Genomic DNA, 19,550 nt, shown 5'->3' with positions numbered 1-19,550 from the left:
CTCTATCGGTCTGTCTGTCTCTCTATCGGTCTGTCTCTCTATCGGTCTGTCTGTCTCTCTATCGTCTGTCTGTCTCTATCGGTCTGTCTGTCTCTCTGTCTGTCTGTCTCTCTGTCTGTCTGTCTCTCAATCGGTCTGTCTGTCTCTCTATCGGTCTGTCTGTCTGTCTGTCTGTCTCTATGTCTGTCTGTCTCTATGTCTCTCTATCGGTCTGTCTGTCTCTCTATCGGTCTGTCTGTCTCTCTATCGGTCTGTCTGTCTCTCTGTCTGTCTGTCTCTATATCGGTCTGTCTGTCTATCGGTCTGTCGGTCTGCCTGTCTGTCTGTCTGTCTCTCTCTCTACCGGTCTCTCTATCGGTCTGCCTGTCTGTCTGTCTCTCTCTCTATCGGTCTGTCTGTCTCTATCGGTCTGTCTGTCTCTCTATCGGTCTGTCTGTCTGTCTGTCTGTCTGTCTCTCTATAGGTCTGTCTGTCTGTCTGTCTGTCTGTCTGTCTGTCTGTCTGCCTGTCTGCCTGTCTCTCTATCGGTCTGTCTGCCTGTCTGTCTGTCTCTATGTCTGTCTATCGGTCTGTCTGTCTGTCTATCGGTCTGTCTGTCCTTACCCCACTGCAGCCTGTGTGTGTGATCAGTTTCAGCTCGCTCTCAGGGGTTGTGGTGGGGGTCAGGGGTTAAAGGTGACTCTGAGGTCACCTCTATCATCTCTGGACACCAGACGCTGGGCCCAACACGGCCATCACTCCACCCTGCAGCACACAAATTACACTGGTCATTTTTAACATTTATAAAACATAATAATAATCTGACATAACATCTGTTCGTCATCTGACATAACATCTCTGTTCGTCATCTGACATAACATCTCTGTTCGTCATCTGACATAACATCTCTGTTCGTCATCTGACATAACATCTCTGTTCATCATCTGACATAACATCTCTGTTCATCATCTGACATAACATCTCTCGATCCCATTGAACCCTTCACTCTACCAGGGAGATCCCATTGGTCCCTTCACTCTACCAGAGATCCCATTGGTCCCTTCACTCTACCAGAGATCCCATTGGTCCCTTCACTCTACCAGGGAGATCCCATTGGTCCCTTCACTCTACCAGGGAGATCCCATTGGTCCCTTCACTCTACCAAGGAGATCCCATTGGTCCCTTCACTCTACCAGGGAGATCCCATTGGTCCATTCACTCTACCAGGGAGATCCCATTGGTCCATTCACTCTACCAGGGAGATCCCATTGGTCCCTTCACTCTACCAGAGATCCCATTGGTCCCTTCACTCTACCAGGGAGATCCCATTGGTCCCTTCACTCTACCAGAGATCCCATTGGTCCCTTCACTCTACCAAGGAGATCCCATTGGTCCATTCACTCTACCAGGGAGATCCCATTGGTCCATTCACTCTACCAGGGAGATCCCATTGGTCCATTCACTCTACCAGGGAGATCCCATTGGTCCCTTCACTCTACCAGAGATCCCATTGGTCCCTTCACTCTACCAGGGAGATCCCATTGGTCCCTTCACTCTACCAGAGATCCCATTGGTCCCTTCACTCTACCAATGAGATCCCATTGGTCCCTACACTTTACCAGGGAGATCCCATTGGTCCATTCACTCTACCAGGGAGATCCCATTGGTCCATTCACTCTACCAGGGAGATCCCATTGGTCCATTCACTCTACCAGAGATCCCATTGGTCCCTTCACTCTACCAGGGAGATCCCATTGGTCCCTTCACTCTACCAGAGATCCCATTGGTCCCTTCACTCTACCAGGGAGATCCCATTGGTCCCTTCACTCTACCAAGGAGATCCCATTGGTCCCTTCACTCTACCAGGGAGATCCCATTGGTCCATTCACTCTACCAGGGAGATCCCATTGGTCCATTCACTCTACCAGGGAGATCCCATTGAACATTTACGACAGACATCTTTTTTTAATTTAAAAGTGAACATTGGGTTTTTAAGCTGGGTGTCTGAAAAACACTGTCACAACTGTTGAGATAAAAATAAGCTTTATAAAAAACACATTTAAATTGTATTATAAATGTGCAACGTGAACCCTCGCCGACCAACACACATTTAAACGTCAGACATAATACTAAAAACTTACATCAGACATAATACTAAAAACTTACATCAGACATAATACTAAAAACATACATCAGACATAATACTAAAAACATACATCAGACATAATACTAAAAACATACATTAGACATAATACTAAAAACATACATCAGACATAATAGTAAAAACATACATCAGACATAATACTAAAAACTTACATCAGACATAATACTAAAAACATACATTAGACATAATACTAAAAACATACATCAGACATAATACTAAAAACATACATCAGACATAATACTAAAAACATACATCAGACATAATACTAAAAACTTACATTAGACATAATACTAAAAACTTACATCAGACATAATACTAAAAACTTACATCAGACATAATACTAAAAACATACATCAGACATAATACTAAAAACATGCATCAGACATTTAATAGTAAGGAAACATATCTAGGGTGAAACTAATTCTCCAGCTACAAAGACAAGAGCAGCCCTAGTAGCACGAGGGCAGCCCTAGTAGCAGGAGGGCAGCCCTAGTAGCAGGAGGGCAGCCCTAGTAGCAGGAGGTCAGCCCTAGTAGCAGGGTAGCAGGAGGGCAGCCCTAGTAGCAGGAGGGCAGCCCTAGTAGCAGGAGGTCAGCCCTAGTAGCAGGAGGTCAGCCCTAGTAGCAGGAGGTCAGCCCTAGTAGCAGGAGGTCAGCCCTAGTAGCAGGAGGGCAGCCCTAGTAGCAGGAGGTCAGCCCTAGTAGCAGGAGGTCAGCCCTAGTAGCAGGAGGTCAGCCCTAGTAGCAGGAGGTCAGCCCTAGTAGCAGGAGGGCAGCCCTAGTAACAGGAGGTCAGCCCTAGTAGCAGGGGGGAAGCCCTAGTAGCAGGAGGGCAGCCACCTGGTTCAAATATGGATTCAATCAAGCCCTTGATTTAACTCAAATCAGGTGTTGTCACTGGAACAAGAGGCTGCAGTATATCGTTATAAACGCAACATGTAAAGTGTTGGTCCCATGTTTCATGAGCTGAAATAAAAGATCTCAGAAATGTTCTATACACACAAAAAGCTTATTTCAAATTTTAAGGCACTACATCTCAGTGCCAGAGACGTCACTACAGACCCTGGTTCGATCATTGGCTGTATCACAACCGGCCGTGGTTGGGAGTCCCATAGGATCCGCGCACAATTGGCCCAGCTTCGTCCGTGCTAGTGTTTGACCGGGGGGTAGGTCGTCATTGTAAATAATAATTTGTTCTTAACTGACTTGCCTAATTAAATAAAAGGTTAAAAACAAATAAAGATAACAAATTGTTGCGTCATTCATCCGCCGTCATCACCTCATGTTTCAGCATGATAATGCGCGGGCCCATGTCGCAACGATCTGTACACAATTCCTGGAAGCTGAAAAATGTCCCAATACTTCGCATGGCCTGTACACACACTCACCAGACATGTTACCCAATGAACATGTTTGGATGCTCTACTTTGACGTGTACGACAGTGTTCCAGTTCCCGCCAATATCCGCCAACTTCGCCGAACCATTGAATAGGAATGGGGGCAACATTCCACAGGCCACAAAACATCAGCAGCCTGATTAACTTTATCCGAAGGAGATGAGTCGCGCTCTGCGTGAGGCAAATGGTGGTCACACCAGAAACGGACTGATTTTCTGATTCACGCCCCTACCTTTTTTTTTTTTTTAAAGGTATCTGTCACCAACAGATTCAAATCTGTATTCCCATACTGTATTCCCATTCTAATGAATGTATTTCAATTGACTGATTCCCTTATATGATCTGTAACTCAGTAAAACCTATGAAATTGTTTCATGTTGCGTTTATATTTTTCTTCAGTATAGAATTCACCCTACCTATAATTCACCCTACCTATAATTCACCCTACCTATAATTCACCCTGCCTATAATTCACCCTGCCTATAATTCACCCTATAATTCACCCTACCTATAATTCACCCTACCTATAATTCACCCTGCCTATAATTCACCCTGCCTATAATTCACCCTGCCTATAATTCACCCTACCTATAATTCACCCTACCTATAATTCACCCTACCTATAATTCACCCTACCTATAATTCACCCTACCTATAATTCACCCTACCTATAATTCACCCTACCTATAATTCACCCTATAATTCACCCTACCTATAATTCACCCTATAATTCACCCTGCCTATAATTCACCCTGCCTATAATTCACCCTATAATTCACCCTACCTATAATTCACCCTACCTATAATTCACCCTGCCTATAATTCACCCTATAATTCACCCTATAATTCACCCTATAATTCACCCTACCTATAATTCACCCTATAATTCACCCTATAATTCACCCTACCTATAATTCACCCTACCTATAATTCACCCTACCTATAATTCACCCTACCTATAATTCACCCTATAATTCACCCTATAATTCACCCTACCTATAATTCACCCTATCTATAATTCACCCTATAATTCACCCTACCTATAATTCACCCTACCTATAATTCACCCTATAATTCACCCTACCTATAATTCACCCTATAATTCACCCTACCTATAATTCACCCTGCCTATAATTCACCCTACCTATAATTCACCCTACCTATAATTCACCCTACCTATAATTCACCCTATAATTCACCCTACCTATAATTCACCCTATAATTCACCCTATAATTCACCCTACCTATAATTCACCCTGCCTATAATTCACCCTGCCTATAATTCACCCTACCTATAATTCACCCTACCTATAATTCACCCTACCTATAATTCACCCTACCTATAATTCACCCTACCTATAATATATACCTACTGACAAATATGTTCACATGGCGATGTTTCTATTAGTTTAAAAACAAACAACAGTTTGTTCTTTAACATTTGAAAAAAGGTTTTCTTAGATTGTGATTTTAAAATGCCCTGATTTCTATCGGTAAATGATTCCAGTCAGTTGTGCCTTTGTATCTGAAAGATCTTACACTGTAGCCTCATGGTGTAGCTTTGGGATGTGGAATGGCTGTGTATGAAATATGATAATGCGATGGGGGAACTGTGATTTGCAGCCTACAGTCAACGTGAGTAGTGAGTCTTGTAACGTTAGGTGTTCCTTAACCTCTTATATAAAAAGAGACAATTAAAAAGTTACATTCAAAAAAATGTTTGATACCAATGCAGTCGTCTCCTGTTTGGAAGTGACAGTCAATTCAGTGATTCATGTGGCGGCAGGTAGTTTAGTGGTTAGTGCGTTGGGCTAGTAACCGAAAGGTTGTTTTCGCCGAGCTGACTAGGTGAAAACATGTTGTTCTGCCCCTGAACAAGGCAGTTAACCCACCGTCCCTAGGCCGTCATAAGGATGTGTTCTGAACTGACTTGCCATGTTAAATGAAAGGCCTAATAAATAAATAAATCCTACATTTGGGCAATGATCCAATCATACATCTTTCGAAGATCGTTATAAATGACATCTAATCCGCTAGTATAAAACCGCAGAAAAACGGATACGCGCGGTGGATGTTGTATAACTAAAACCTTTGCTAAAAAGAGCCACAGGTGTTCGCGTTATATAACTGAAAAAGATATCCTCCAACCAGAAGAACCTGCCCAGGTAAAACAGTGGACCATTTTCTTAGAATTCCGACGACGGGGATCCATTCTTAGAACCCTGAACTGACTTCCAAAACGTAGAATGACATTCTAACGACGTCTCAATCAATCACCAAGAGCGACATATGTCACGTTTTGACATTATGTCAAAAGCCTGCAGCGGGGACCCGAGTCCAGCCAAGCTGTCACGCAACTATTGACATTGACACAGTGTTAGTTAAAGCTAGCCTAGCAGCGCATCTTCAACAATGTAGCGACTCTACGTTCGAAATGGTTACAATTTCCTCGAAAACGGGAACATCAAATAGATAGTCACGCCGCAGGAGATAGCGATGACAAAAACATTTCACAGCAGACGCACACACATTAGCACACATTCACACGCTCGCCCACTCACACAGCGCTCTCTCTCGAATGTGGGTCAGTGGGCCTTGTCGTGTCCCGAGCGTGCGGAAACGGTTCCAAAGCCCCATCTGCAGTCTTCGGTTCGCTTCCGTGGGCTAAAAAAACATTTGTACACCTCTCCGCTGAGCGACTTCCCCGTACAACAATATAGTTAACGTTATATAAATGTATGTTTTAACATCTTACCTGCCCCAATTTTTTTTTGTTGATTTAATGGCTCCGCGTTTTTGTTTTTCAGAGGTTGATTCGGGGGGGGGGGTTGGACTCGAGCTCGGAGAAAAACAGGAGGCTTCTACTTCATATTCCGCCATTCAGTCATGCGCAATAGAGAATACAGGGAGCACTATTTGGCAAGTACAGTAAGAGAAACAAAAACAGAGCAAGGCAACAAGTCCACAGCGACAAAAAAAAGCAGGATATTATGGGTGCTTCGGGGCTATTTTATGAATACGGCAGTTTGAAAAGTAGTTTGTTTTTTTTGCTTTATAAATTACCTTGTAAGACTGGTTGTGAAACAAGGTGTGAAATATGATAACGCAATGGGGAACTGATAGGCCTATGATTCGCAGCCTACTGTATTTGTATGATAGGCTATTTATAAAAACACAAAAAACACAAAACAATCACAGCAAGAATTGCATTGCTACTTTCTTTACATTTCTCAACCCCTCGGTGCATTGTGACTGTCAGGGGTCATGATGATTCACTGCATGGAAGTAGGTTATAGTTAAATAGACTAAAGGTTCAATTAAAACATAGTTTAATTTTCCCACTTCACAGAATCACAGTTCCACCGTTGCAAACTCACTGTGATTTATCCTAGCGTCATTTAAAGATAAGATACGTTTCACATAGCCTATATATGATACGTTCACATAGCCTATATATGATACGTTCACATAGCATGGCATATATATATATATATATGATACATTCACATAGCCTATATATATATATATATATATGATACGTTCACATAGCCTATATATATACGTATATATATGTTATACGTTCACATAGCCTATATATATATATATATATATATATGACACGTTCACATAGCCTATATATGTGATACGTTCACATAGACTATATATATATGATACGTTCACATAGCCAATATATGATACTGATATTTCTAGAGCAACAACAGGTTTCTATCGCTGCAATCGAGGAACTGTTCAGGAAGAGGGTTTCCCCTCTATCGTCCAATCACAGGCTCTGGATGTCAATGACGCAATAAGTCAGAAAATGGTGCGAGGTCCCCCTGTCGTACACGTTTATTAATACTGTATCCATGGTGAGTGTTCGGAATAGCTTCAATTCGTCTGGGCGTGGACTCTGCAAGGTGTCGAAAGCGTTTCCACAGGAATGCTGGCCCATGTCGACTCCCAATGCTTCCCGGAAAGCAAGAGACAAATAATCACCTTTATAATGAAGCATTGCGTGTATATCAATCATCGCAAATGCGTAGGAGCATAGAGCAACATAGTCGAGGCACTTTACAGAAGTTGCACACACGAGGAAATAGTTTAGTAGCCTTGGGTCCGGGACGTTTGTTTTTGCTTACGTAAACGCATTTCATGCAATTCTACCTCATTCTACATGACTGGAGACTTTGGCAAAAATATTTTTTAATACCACACATATGATCGAAACGACAGGGTACTTTGACACTGACAAACTGACCAGCTGAGATAAATGAAAACGAACTTGTCATGAATCCATCAGTAGCCTAGGTCTAGGTTTGTGGAGACATATTGTAGACTACCATATCAGGAGGAAATTATCGTCATTAAAATTCTTTCCGGTTTCACTGACTCACCCAGTGACGCACAGCTCAGTCACTGGTGGTGGCCGATGAGCTCGTGCCAAAAGTCTGTCTAAAACAATATTTGGAAGTTCAGACAGACAGGTGAGAATATTCTCTTTTCAGCAGGAGCCATTTGCTTTGACAACCTGTGTTTTCCTGCGATTGTATTTGAAATCATGTGAAAGGCCTGTTCTGTCTGCATGCTGTTCACTTGTGATTGGTCGACACATACTCCACAGCTAGGCTATTTTAAAACAATGCCTTGTGATTGGGCAACATATACTCCACAGCTAGGCTATTTTAAAACAATGACTTGTGATTGGACAACACATACTCCACAGCTAGGCTATTTTAAAACAATGCCTTGTGATTGGGCGACACATACTCCACAGCTAGGCTATTTTAAAACAATGCCTTGTGATTGGGCAACACATTCTCCACAGCTAGGCTATTTTAAAACAATGCCTTGTGATATGGGGCAACACATACTCCACAGCTAGGCTATTTTAAAACAATGCCTTGTGATTGGGCAACACATACTCCACAGCTAGGCTATTTTAAAACAATGCCTTGTGATTGGACTAGCATGGTGGTAGCACAAACAAAATCGTAGCGCAAAACCTGGTTCAGTCTGCAGTCCAACAGACACTGGGAGACAAATTCACCTTTCAGCAGGACAATAACCTAGAACACTAGGCCACATGTACACTGGAGTTGGTTACCAAGACGACAGTGAATGTTCCTGAGTGGCCTAGTTACAGTTTTGACTTAAATCGTCTCAGGGGTGTATTGACTCAGGGGTGTATCGACTCAGGGGTGTGTCGACTCAGGGGTGTATCGACTCAGGGGTGTATCGACTCAGGGGTGTATCGACTCAGGGGTGTATTGACTCAGGGGTGTATTGACTCAGGGGTGTATTGACTCATGGGTGTATTGACTCAGGGGTGTGTCGACTCGGGGTGTATTGACTTGGGTGTATTGACTCAGGGGTGTATTGACTCAGGGGTGTATCGACTCAGGGGTGTATCGACTCAGGGGTGTATCGACTCAGGGGTGTATCGACTCAGGGGTGTGAATACCTTTTCTAAATTAGATATTTACAGTGCCTTCGGAAAGTATTCAGCCGTATTCTAAAATGGATTCAATAAAACCCATTTTCAATTAAAAAAAAAACAGAAATACCTTATTTACATAAGTAATCAGACCCTTTGCTGTGAGACTCTAAATTGAGCTCAGCTGCATCCTGTTTGGAACTGTTTCCGCACCCTTGATCCTCAGGTGAATCCAGTTTCCATTGATCCTCCTTGAGATGTTTCTACAACTTGGAGTCCACCTGTGGTAAATTCAATTGATTGGACATGTTTTGGAAAGGCGCACACCCGTCTATATTAAGGTCCCACAGTTGACAGTGCATGTCAGAGCCAAAACCAAGCCATGAGGTGGAAGGAATTGTCCGTAGAGCTCCGAGACAGGATTGTGTCGAGGCACAGATCTGGGGAAGGGTACCAAAACATTTCTGCAGCATTGAAGGTCCCCAAGAACACAGTGGCCTCCATTGTTAAATGGTGAAGTTTGGAACCACCAACACCCTTCCCGAGAGCTGGCTGCCTGGACAATCGGGAGAGAAGGGCCTTGGTCAGGAAGGGACCAAGAACCCGATGGTCACTCTGACAGAGCTCCAGAGTTCCTCTGTGGAGATGGGAAAACCTTTCAGAATCACAACAATCTTTGCAGCACTCCACCAACCAGGCCTTTATGGTAGAGTGGCCTGACGGAAGCCACTCCTCAGTAAAAAGCACATGACAACCTGTTCGGAGTTTGCCAAAAGGCACCTAAAGGATTCTCAGACCATGAGAAACAGATTCTCTGGTCTGATTAAACCAAGCTTGAACTCTTTGGCCTGAAGGTCAAGCGTCTGGAGGAAACCTGGCACCATCCCTACGGTGAAGCATGTTGGTCACAGTTATCCTTCTTGATCTGCAGCAGACTGATATAGAATCTATCCTATGATATTGAACTGGAGCAGACTGAGACATAGAATCTATCCTATGATGTTGACCTGGAGCAGACTGAGACATAGAATCTATCCTAAGATGTTGAACTGGAGCAGACTGATATAGAATCTATCCTATGATGTTGACCTGGAGCAGACTGATATAGAATCTATCCTATGATGTTGAACTGCAGCAGACTGATATAGAATCTATCCTATGATGTTGAACTGGAGCAGACTGATATAGAATCTATCCTATGATGTTGAACTGCAGCAGACTGATATAGAATCTATCCTATGATGTTGAACTGCAGCAGACTGATATAGAATCTATCCTATGATGTTGAACTGGAGCAGACTGATATAGAATCTATCCTATGATGTTGAACTGCAGCAGACTGATATAGAATCTATCCTATGATGTTGAACTGGAGCAGACTGATATAGAATCTATCCTATGATGTTGAACTGGAGCAGACTGAGACATAGAATCTATCCTATGATGTTGAACTGGAGCAGACTGATATAGAATCTATCCTATGATGTTGAACTGGAGCAGACTGATATAGAATCTATCCTATGATGTTGAACTGGAGCAGACTGAGACATAGAATCTATCCTATGATGTTGAACTGGAGCAGACTGAGACATAGAATCTATCCTATGATGTTGAACTGGAGCAGACTGAGACATAGAATCTATCCTATGATGTTGAACTGGAGCAGACTGAGACATAGAATCTATCCTATGATGTTGAACTGGAGCAGACTGAGACATAGAATCTATCCTATGATGTTGAACTGGAGCAGACTGAGACATAGAATCTATCCTATGATGTTGAACTGGAGCAGACTGATATAGAATCTATCCTATGATGTTGAACTGGAGCAGACTGATATAGAATCTATCCTATGATGTTGAACTGGAGCAGACTGAGACATAGAATCTATCCTATGATGTTGAACTGGAGCAGACTGAGACATAGAATCTATCCTATGATGTTGAACTGGAGCAGACTGATATAGAATCTATCCTATGATGTTGAACTGGAGCAGACGGATATAGAATCTATCCTATGATGTTGAACTGGAGCAGACTGAGACATTGGAGACTGACATGTTTATAAAATAAGATATAACAAACTTTATTACAGCATATTATAAAACAACAAGTGAGCTCAATATGAGTTAGGAAAGGGAAAGGGGGGGGGTACCTAGTCTGTTGTCCAACTGAATGTATTCAACTGAAATGTGTCTTCCACATTTAACCCTACACCTGTATTAAATCTGATCTAGATCACATGTAATGAGTTGATATGTGTGGCTACCTACACCTGTATTAAATCTGATCTGGATCACATCATGTAACAAGTTAATATGAGTAGCTACCTACACCTGTATTAAATCTGATCTGGATCAAATCATGTAATGAGTTAATATGAGTAGCTACCTACACCTGTATTAAATCTGATCTGGATCACATCATGTAATGAGTTGATATGAGTGGCTACCTACACCTGTATTAAATCTGATCTGGATCACATCATGTAACAAGTTAATATGAGTAGCTACCTACACCTGTATTAAATCTGATCTGGATCAGATTTGTAATGAGTAATGAGTCAACAGTAGCCAACATTTATGAATGGGATATTATATCAGAGTTTACACCAATGTTTCATGATGTCATAGAGTTCTACACTGCTGTCTCTTTGTCCCTGTAACCATGACTACACCTCGGTGCCTTGGTTGTCATAGTGATCAGACTGGTCATCGCTGTAGTCTTCCTGGTCCTGTTCCGAACGCGGCGTCGTGATGGGCGTGCCCTCCTGGTATAAGGCCTCGTAGCTGTCAATCACAAACGCTCCCGACTGGGCCAGCATCCACTTCAGCTCTGCAGGGGGTCAGAGGTCAGAGGTTAGCGAGAGAGAGACAGAGAGAGTGTGTGTGTGTCTGTCTGTGTGTGTGTGTGTATGCGCATGTGTATTTGTGTGTGTGTGTGTGTATGTGTGCGCATGTGTATTTGTGTGTGTGCGCATGTGTATTTGAATGAGTGTGCGCATGTGTATTTGTGTGTGTGTGTGCGCATGTGTATTTGTGTGTGTGTGTGCGCATGTGTATTTGTGTGTGTGTGTGCGTATGTGTGTGTGTGGGTGTGTGTGTTCTCACCATCTTCCAATACGTTCCTCCCTCCACAGGCCTTCTCTCCTATCAGTGAATTGATGATACATCCTGAGTCGTAGATGAACAGGGTGGGGAGGTGGCTGACAGGGTAGTTGGGGACACACTGCCCGGCGAGGATCATCAGGAACTTGCACTCAGGGAATTTAGTGGCCAGGTGACTGAAGTGGTGATTCAACAGGGAACACATAGGTACACTGCAGAGAGAGAGGGGGGGAGATAGGATAGATTATCATAGGATCATAGGATAGATTCTATGTCTCAGTCTGCTCCAGTTCAACATCATAGGATAGATTCTATGTCTCAGTCTGCTCCAGTTCAACATCATAGGATAGATTCTATGTCTCAGGGAGAAGGAGGTAGGGAGGTGGAGAGAGAGAGAGATTGAAACAGAGAGAGAGGGGGAGAGAAAGAGAGAAAAGGAGAGACAGAGAGAGAGCAAATGGGAGAAGGAGGGTGAGAGAAAGAGACAGAGAGAGAGAGAAAGAGAGAGAGCAATGGGGATAATGAGGGAGAGAGGGGTGAGAGAAAGAGAATGAGAGAGAGAGAGACAGAGAGAGAGAGAGAGAGTTTACTTTAGCATCAAACTGACCCTAAAGATATTTAAGATAGCGGTATGAGCTGAAGCTTTAATAGTCATCATGACTAGCGTTGTATAAACTGATCCTAGGCCAGTTCTGTGAGTTGAATCATAATAGATGTCTATGTCTCTCCTTATACAGTAAGTGACTCCAGACCAGCTCAGGTCCAAACTAACTCTCTCACCTAGGGTGATAGAGGTGGAGGACCACTCTATCTCCTTCAGGGGCACAGGTAACCTCCCTGACATACTGGTCTCCTAGGATCTCTCTGAGCCGACCGTACTTCTCCTCTCCTGTCTGTCTCCCTCTCAGCCCCTTCACACTCAGTTTCAGGCCCTGATGATGGACACACCTGGGATATGTGTTGGCTGTCTCCTCCTCCTCTTCTTCTTCTTCTTCTCCCTTCTCTTCTTCCTCTTCCTTCTCTTTCTTCTCCTTCTCATACCTCTCCACTCTTTCTTCTTCGTCCTCCTCTACTCCCTCCTCTTTCACCACAACCTCTAACAAACACTCCTCTTCCTCCTCTTTCACCACAACCTCTAACAAACACTCCTCTTCCTCCTCATACTCCCCTACACATGTCACCTCGTATTCCTCCTCCTCTTCCTCTTCCTCCTCATCTTCCTCAACCTCTGACCCTTCTATTATCACACATACATACTCTTCCTCTTCATCTCCTTCCTCACTCTCGCTTCTCTCCTGGTATTCCACATCTTCTTCTCTGTCTTTAACTACCCACAGAGAAGGATCTAAGAGGGAGGAAAGGTCTCGGATGAGAAAATGAACCCAACTCTGTGGTTCATTACCACAGGTCCCAGTTCTGGCATGACAATGAGAGACAAGGCAGTTGGCATGATAGCACAAATAGACATGGTGTCTGTCTGTCTTTGTGTGTGTGTGTGTGTGTCTCTCTCTCTGTGTATTTCAGCCTACTGTGGTTGTGGCTCTTCAGGTCCCATAAGGTCAGGCTCTCAAAGCAGCTCCTATCTCTCCTGGCTTGGTTTTCATTGGCTTGCTGGGAGGTAAACAAACACGTTTACAGATAAACAAACACAGTAAAACAAACAAGGAGAGTAAACAAACAAGCTGACAATACGTCTTTCTTCCACATTGTAGGAGGCTAATCCGACTAGTCCTTTAGAGACGTACCCGTGTGGCAATCTAATTAACATAATTTTTTGAAAAGTCCCTATCAAAATCTTCTGTTTAATCTAGAGACATATTTTTGGGCTGCGTCTCAATCCACCACATCCGCCGACGTCTCCCTTCCACGTCTTGTGGGTGAAAGTGGCAGAGCTACAACGCTGTTCGTCAGCTCAGGAGACATCCCGAAAATCGTCTGTAGTTTCCGAATCCTTTGTGACCCCACTATGGAAAGGGGAGACTCTCACGAACAAGATGGTGGTCTCCGTTTCTCTCTACGACCCCCACAAATGTCACGGGACTCATCTGAAGGTAACCCGGTGCCAGTTGTAAAAATAAAAAAATAAACTGATTTATGGAAGTAGTTTTGTGCCAACAAAATAAACAAATATGTATTTCTTTCTGAGCTTTCTTATATCTCTTATATACAGGACAGACACTTCAAAACCTTATTTTTTGACTCTGTGTTCTGCCATTTATAAATTGTGTTCCTCTCAATGTATTTCTATGGGCTAAAGTAGCGAAGGCCAAAAATATATATATTTATATTGTTTTTTATAAATATTTACAGGGGTTCCTAAAATTCTCACTCAAGTAGCTAAATGATCCATGGTAGGATCATCTTACAACACTTCCATATGTTGGTTTACACATTTAGGAGCTCGTCGTATCACAGATAAATGTATTGAGTACCGTATAAACCTGAAAACATTAGGCAGCAGCCTCTACAAATAATGTATTTAAACTATCAAAATTTAGCTATTGAGCTTTTAATTTGTGGGGGGAGGTTTAGATCATAATTTAGCCTACTCAGTACTCACCTGCATTGTTCCTCAAAGATGCTCAGATCAATATGCATGGAAATATGAACATTCTGTCACATAGCAGCACAGAAACAAGTTGACACTCAAATCAAAACACAAAGACCGTGATGTCATAATGGAGTTGGGTTGGAACTGGAACCGTTTATAGAACTCATTCTGATAGGTCGTCATCAATACAACGTCACAATACGGTGGGAGGCGTTCTATTTGCCTGCTGGGGGGGGGGGGGGGGGGGGGGGTCAAGGAGACCAGCAGCTCCGCTAAAACCATTGACAACGGAGTGCCGTTTTCAAGGGTTTGATCAATAAATGTTAACTATTTAGTTGCAATATCATCGACTCTATTTATTAAATTTTACCTTAATTTAACTAGGCAAGTCAGTGATGGCCTAGGGACAGTGGGTTAACTGCCTTGTTTAGGGGCAGATCGACAGATTTTTACCTTGTCGGCTTGGGGATTCGATCTAGCAACCTTTCGGTTACTAGTCCAACGCTCTAACCACTAGGCTACCTGCCTCCTCTAACCACTAGGCTACCTGCCTCCTCTAACCACCAGGCTACCTGCCTCCTCTAACCACTAGGCTATCTACCTCCTCTAAGCACTAGGCTACCTGCCTCCTCTAACCACTAGACTACCTGTCTCCTCTAACCACTAGGCTACCTGCCTCCTCTAACCACTAGACTACCTGCCTCCTCTAACCACTAGACTACCTGCCTCCTCTAACCACTAGACTACCTGCCTCCTCTAACCACCAGGCTACCTGCCTCCTCTAACCACCAGGCTACCTGCCTCCTCTAACCACTAGACTACCTACCTGCCTTCTCTAACCACCAGGCTACCTGCCTCCTCTAACCATTAGGCTACCTGCCTCCTCTAACCACCAGGCTACCTGCCTCCTCTAACCATTAGGCTACCTGCCTCCTCTAACCACTAGGCTACCTGCCTCCTCTAACCACTAGGCTACCTGCCTCCTCTAACCACCAGGCTACCTGCCTCCTCTAACCACTAGACTACCTGCCTCCTCTAACCACTAGGCTACCTGCATCCTCTAACCACTAGGCTACCTGCCTCCTCTAACCATTAGGCTACCCGCCTCCTCTAACCACTAGGCTACCTGCCTCCTCTAACCACCAGGCTACCTGCCTCCTCTAACCATTAGGCTACCTGCCTCCTCTAACCACTAGGCTACCTGCCTCCTCTAACCACTAGGCTACCTGCCTCCTCTAACCACTAGGCTACCTGCCTCCTCTAACCACTAGGCTACCTGCCTCCTCTAACCACTAGGCTACCTGCCTCCTCTAACCACTAGGCTACCTGCCTCCTCTAACCACTAGGCTACCTGCCTTCTCTAACCACCAGGCTACCTGCCTCCTCTAACCACTAGGCTACCTGCCTTCTCTAACCATTAGGCTACCTGCCTCCTCTAACCATTAGGCTACCTGCCACCCATCTATGGGTTTAGCATCAACACTCCAGTTGTCCTCAGTTGACCTGAAATACCACAAAGCTGTAATACCAGACACTAACCAGGTTTCCATTCAACCTTTTTATGCAAGTAGTGTACATGTCTGATTAAAAAGAAAGTCAGACAGGCCTGAAAGAAACAGAGCATTTAGTCGGTGAACTTTACAAATGCCGACAAAAACAAAATATGCTAGACAAGGTGAGATATTTAAATAAATTATGCAAGAAATGCTAGTGGAACAAATATTGATAAAGGCTAATAACCATCATATGGAACTCAAGATGGAGTCACGCTGTGACGTACTACGACTCAGGATAACATGCAGTTTAATGAGGCTACAGATTAAATAAACGATGATGATGATGGACTTCACAGGATGGTGAAAGTGAAAAGGTGATGAGTTTGATGCTCCTTTCCAATAAATATCGAGGGTCTTATTCCGGTGACATGATGATCGACGCTTGACTGCAGTTTGATACATTTTGTCCATAATAATTAATATAATTAATTAGGTTTCCATCCAATTGGCGACACATTTTCATGCGAATATTCTAGAATCCGGATAGAGAAAAAATACGCGCATTTTCCCCACCGTCGCTGTTTCCACCGAACTGACTCGTTGCGGATAAAAAAAAAAAAGTAGTGCGTGATGACGTAAAGCATACAACAATTTTACTTTTTCTCTGTCACGTTTAGTCCCGCTCTCCCTCTTTCCGGATTGTCGCCAGTGTGGTGATTATTGCGCGCACCTGTCACCATGGTTCCCGCGCACCTGCGCCTCACGAGACTCACCTGGACTGCATCTCTTCCATGATTTCCATGCCTCTCTACCTGTCTCTCCCTCAGGTTCATTCCCCAGTCAGCCTTGTGGTTATCTTCCTGTTCTTATGTCACAAACGTTGTTCGTGGTTTGTTTTCATGTATATGTATTATTAAATCCACACCTTGTACTTCTCGTCTCCCAGCGTCTGTGTTTTACATTCGCCAAATAAAAAAATAAAACAAGTTAAATCCGTTTCCATGGCATTTTCAACTCTACAGACAGTTGTTTTGGCACAGAAATGTTTGTGGTAAATAGCAAGTGTGCCTCCTCTGGTTTTGGGACGTGCTCTCCAACAGTGCAGACAGGATGTGTGGTTTAGCCTGAATGATGAGATTATTATGGAAAAGAGCGAGAATATTTTCATTTGTCAAACGGTAGTCAAGCATCTAGTCACCAGAATAAGATTTAAGATATTTGGGGGGATTTTTTTTGGGGGGGGGGACATCAAGTGAAGTTGTTCACTATATTGGGAATAGGGCTCTGGTCACTAGTAGTTCACTATATTGGGAATAGGGCTCTGGTCACTAGTAGATCACTATATAGGGAATAGGGCTCTGGTCACTAGTAGTTCACTATATAGGGAATAGGGCTCTGGTCACTAGTAGATCACTATATATAGGGAATAGGGCTCTGGTCACTAGTAGTTCACTATATAGGGAATAGGGCTCTGGTCACTAGTAGATCACTATATAGGGAATAGGGCTCTGGTCACTAGTAGTTCACTATATAGGGAACAGGGCCCTGGTCACTAGTAGATCACTATATAGGGAATAGGGCTCTGGTCACTAGTAGTTCACTATATAGGGAATAGGGCCCTAAATAAGCATTTCACTGTTGTATTTGGTGCAAGTAACAAATACAATTTTATTTTATTTAGAGAATAGTATAGTATATCAGTGTAGTGAGGTATCAGTATATCTGGACGCCGAGGGAATAGGGTACCATATGGGATACACCCTTCATGTGTTATTCATGAGATTCAACATATCAACATCAACATATCCCCTCCCTCCCTCCCTCCCTCCCTCTTTCCCACCCCTCCTCTGCCCTTCCCCTCCCTCCCCTCCTCTGCCCTTCCCCTCCCTCCCTCCCTCCCTCTTTCCCACCCCTCCTCTGCCCTTCCCCTCCCTCCCCTCCTCTGCCCTTCCCCTCCCTCCCTCCCTCCCTCCCTCCCTCCCTCCCTCCCCTCCTCTGCCCTTCCCCTCCCTCCCCTCCTCTGCCATTCCCCTCCCTCCCTCTCTCCCTCCCCTCCTCTGCCCTTCCCCTCCCTCCCCTCCTCTGCCCTTCCCCTCCCTCCCTCCCTCCCTCCCTCCCTCTCTCCTCCCTCCCTCCCTCCCTCCCTCCCCTCCTCTGCCCTTCCCCTCCCTCCCTCCCTCCCTCCCTCCCTCCCTCCCTCCCTCCCTCCCTCCCCTCCTCTGCCCCTCCCTCCCTCCCTCCCTCCCCTCCTCTGCCCTTCCCCTCCCTCCCTCTGCCCTTCCCCTCCCTCCCTCCCTCCCTCCCTCCCTCCCTCCCTCCCTCCCTCCCTCCCTCCCTCCCTCCCTCCCCTCCTCTGCCCCTCCCTCCCTCCCTCCCTCCCCTCCTCTGCCCCTCCCTCCCTCCCTCCCTCCCTCCCCTCCTCTGCCCCTCCCTCCCTCCCTCCCTCCCTCCCTCCCTCCCTCCCTCCCTCCCTCCCTCCCTCCCCTCCTCTGCCCCTCCCTCCCTCCCTCCCCTCCTCTGCCCTTCCCCTCCCTCCCCTCCTCTGCCCTTCCCCTCCCTCCCCTCCTCTGCCCTTCCCCTCCCTCCCTCCCCTCCTCTGCCCTTCCCCTCCCTCCCCTCCTCTGCCCTTCCCCTCCCTCCCTCCCTCCTCCTCCTCCTCCCTTGTTTCCATTTCAGTTCTAAAGAGCCTTTCCAGAAAATGACCACAAAAACCACCAGCAACAACAACAACATGAACCCAAAAGCACTTAGCTGAAGCACGATCCCGCTCTGTTTTCACCAATGTGTCAAATCTAATCATCACGCACACTACACACACACACACACACACACACACACACTACACACACACACACACACACACACACACTCACACACACACACACACACACACACACACACACACACACACACACACACACACACACACACACACACACACACACACACACACATAAATCAAATCATCATTTTGAACCTCTTTCTATTTTTTAGGGAGAAGTTCAGCTTTAATATTGCAGATATATATCCAATCCCCCATATATATGTTGTAAATATATATACACTATATGACCAACAGTATGTGGACACCTGTTCGTCGAACATCTCATTCCAAAACTATGGGCATTAATATGAAGTTGGTCCCCCTTTGCTGTTATAACAGCCTCCACTCTTCTGGGAAGGCTTTCCACTAGATGTTGGAACATTGTTGCAGGGACTTGCTTCCTTTCAGCCACAAGAGCATTAGTGAGGTTGGGCACTGATGTTGGGCGATTAGGCTTCACTTGCAGTCAGGGTTCTAATTCATTGCAAAGGTTTTCGATGGGGTTGAGGTCAGGGCTCTGTGCAGGCCAGTCAAGTTCTTACACATCGATCTCAACAAACTATTTCTGTATGGACCTCGCTTTGTGTACAGGGGCATTGT

At 44.7% G+C, this 19,550-nt stretch overlaps 2 protein-coding genes across 17 annotated transcripts in view; both read right to left on the bottom strand.

Annotated features, from left to right (window-relative positions):
• Positions 1-6,435, bottom strand: part of LOC118936633 (circadian locomoter output cycles protein kaput-like) — a 49,793-nt gene extending 43,358 nt beyond the window's left edge. For 12 of the 13 annotated variants that reach the window (XR_005041999.1, XR_005042000.1, XR_005041997.1 and 9 more), the window contains exons 1-2: positions 6,295-6,434; positions 604-744 (exon numbers count right to left, since the gene is read on the bottom strand). The gene's annotated coding sequence lies outside the window, so the exon portion shown is untranslated. Of the gene's footprint in view, positions 1-603; positions 745-6,294 lie in introns of all 13 variants that reach the window. The other variant, XM_036972922.1, reaches the window with a different exon arrangement.
• Positions 6,436-11,042: 4,607 nt separating this feature from the next.
• LOC110515533 (phosducin-like protein 3) lies at positions 11,043-17,206 on the bottom strand. Of its 4 annotated transcripts, XR_005042008.1 has the most exons (6): positions 16,900-17,206; positions 13,609-13,690; positions 13,028-13,424; positions 12,083-12,291; positions 11,492-11,807; positions 11,043-11,430 (listed from the first exon to the last, which is right to left on the bottom strand). XR_005042008.1 is itself a non-coding variant. In XM_036972931.1 (5 exons), the coding sequence occupies exons 1-5, from the start codon at positions 16,957-16,959 to the stop codon at positions 11,644-11,646; spliced, it is 912 nt and encodes a 303-aa protein (XP_036828826.1). In that variant the 5' UTR covers positions 16,960-17,206; the 3' UTR covers positions 11,043-11,643. The 4 variants fall into 4 exon arrangements, 3 of the variants coding, with proteins under 3 accessions (XP_036828826.1, XP_036828828.1, XP_036828827.1); XM_036972931.1 differs by having other exon boundaries at positions 11,043-11,807; XM_036972933.1 differs by lacking the exon at positions 16,900-17,206 and adding an exon at positions 16,371-16,724 and having other exon boundaries at positions 11,043-11,807.
• Between the last annotated feature and the right edge of the window lie 2,344 nt (positions 17,207-19,550).

The sequence above is a fragment of the Oncorhynchus mykiss genome, unplaced genomic scaffold, assembly GCF_013265735.2.
Source record: "Oncorhynchus mykiss isolate Arlee unplaced genomic scaffold, USDA_OmykA_1.1 un_scaffold_212, whole genome shotgun sequence".
NCBI classification, from domain to species: Eukaryota; Metazoa; Chordata; class Actinopteri; order Salmoniformes; family Salmonidae; genus Oncorhynchus; species Oncorhynchus mykiss.
The sequence above is the reverse complement of the archived record's forward strand: the minus strand, read 5'-3'. Positions and strand labels throughout refer to the sequence as shown.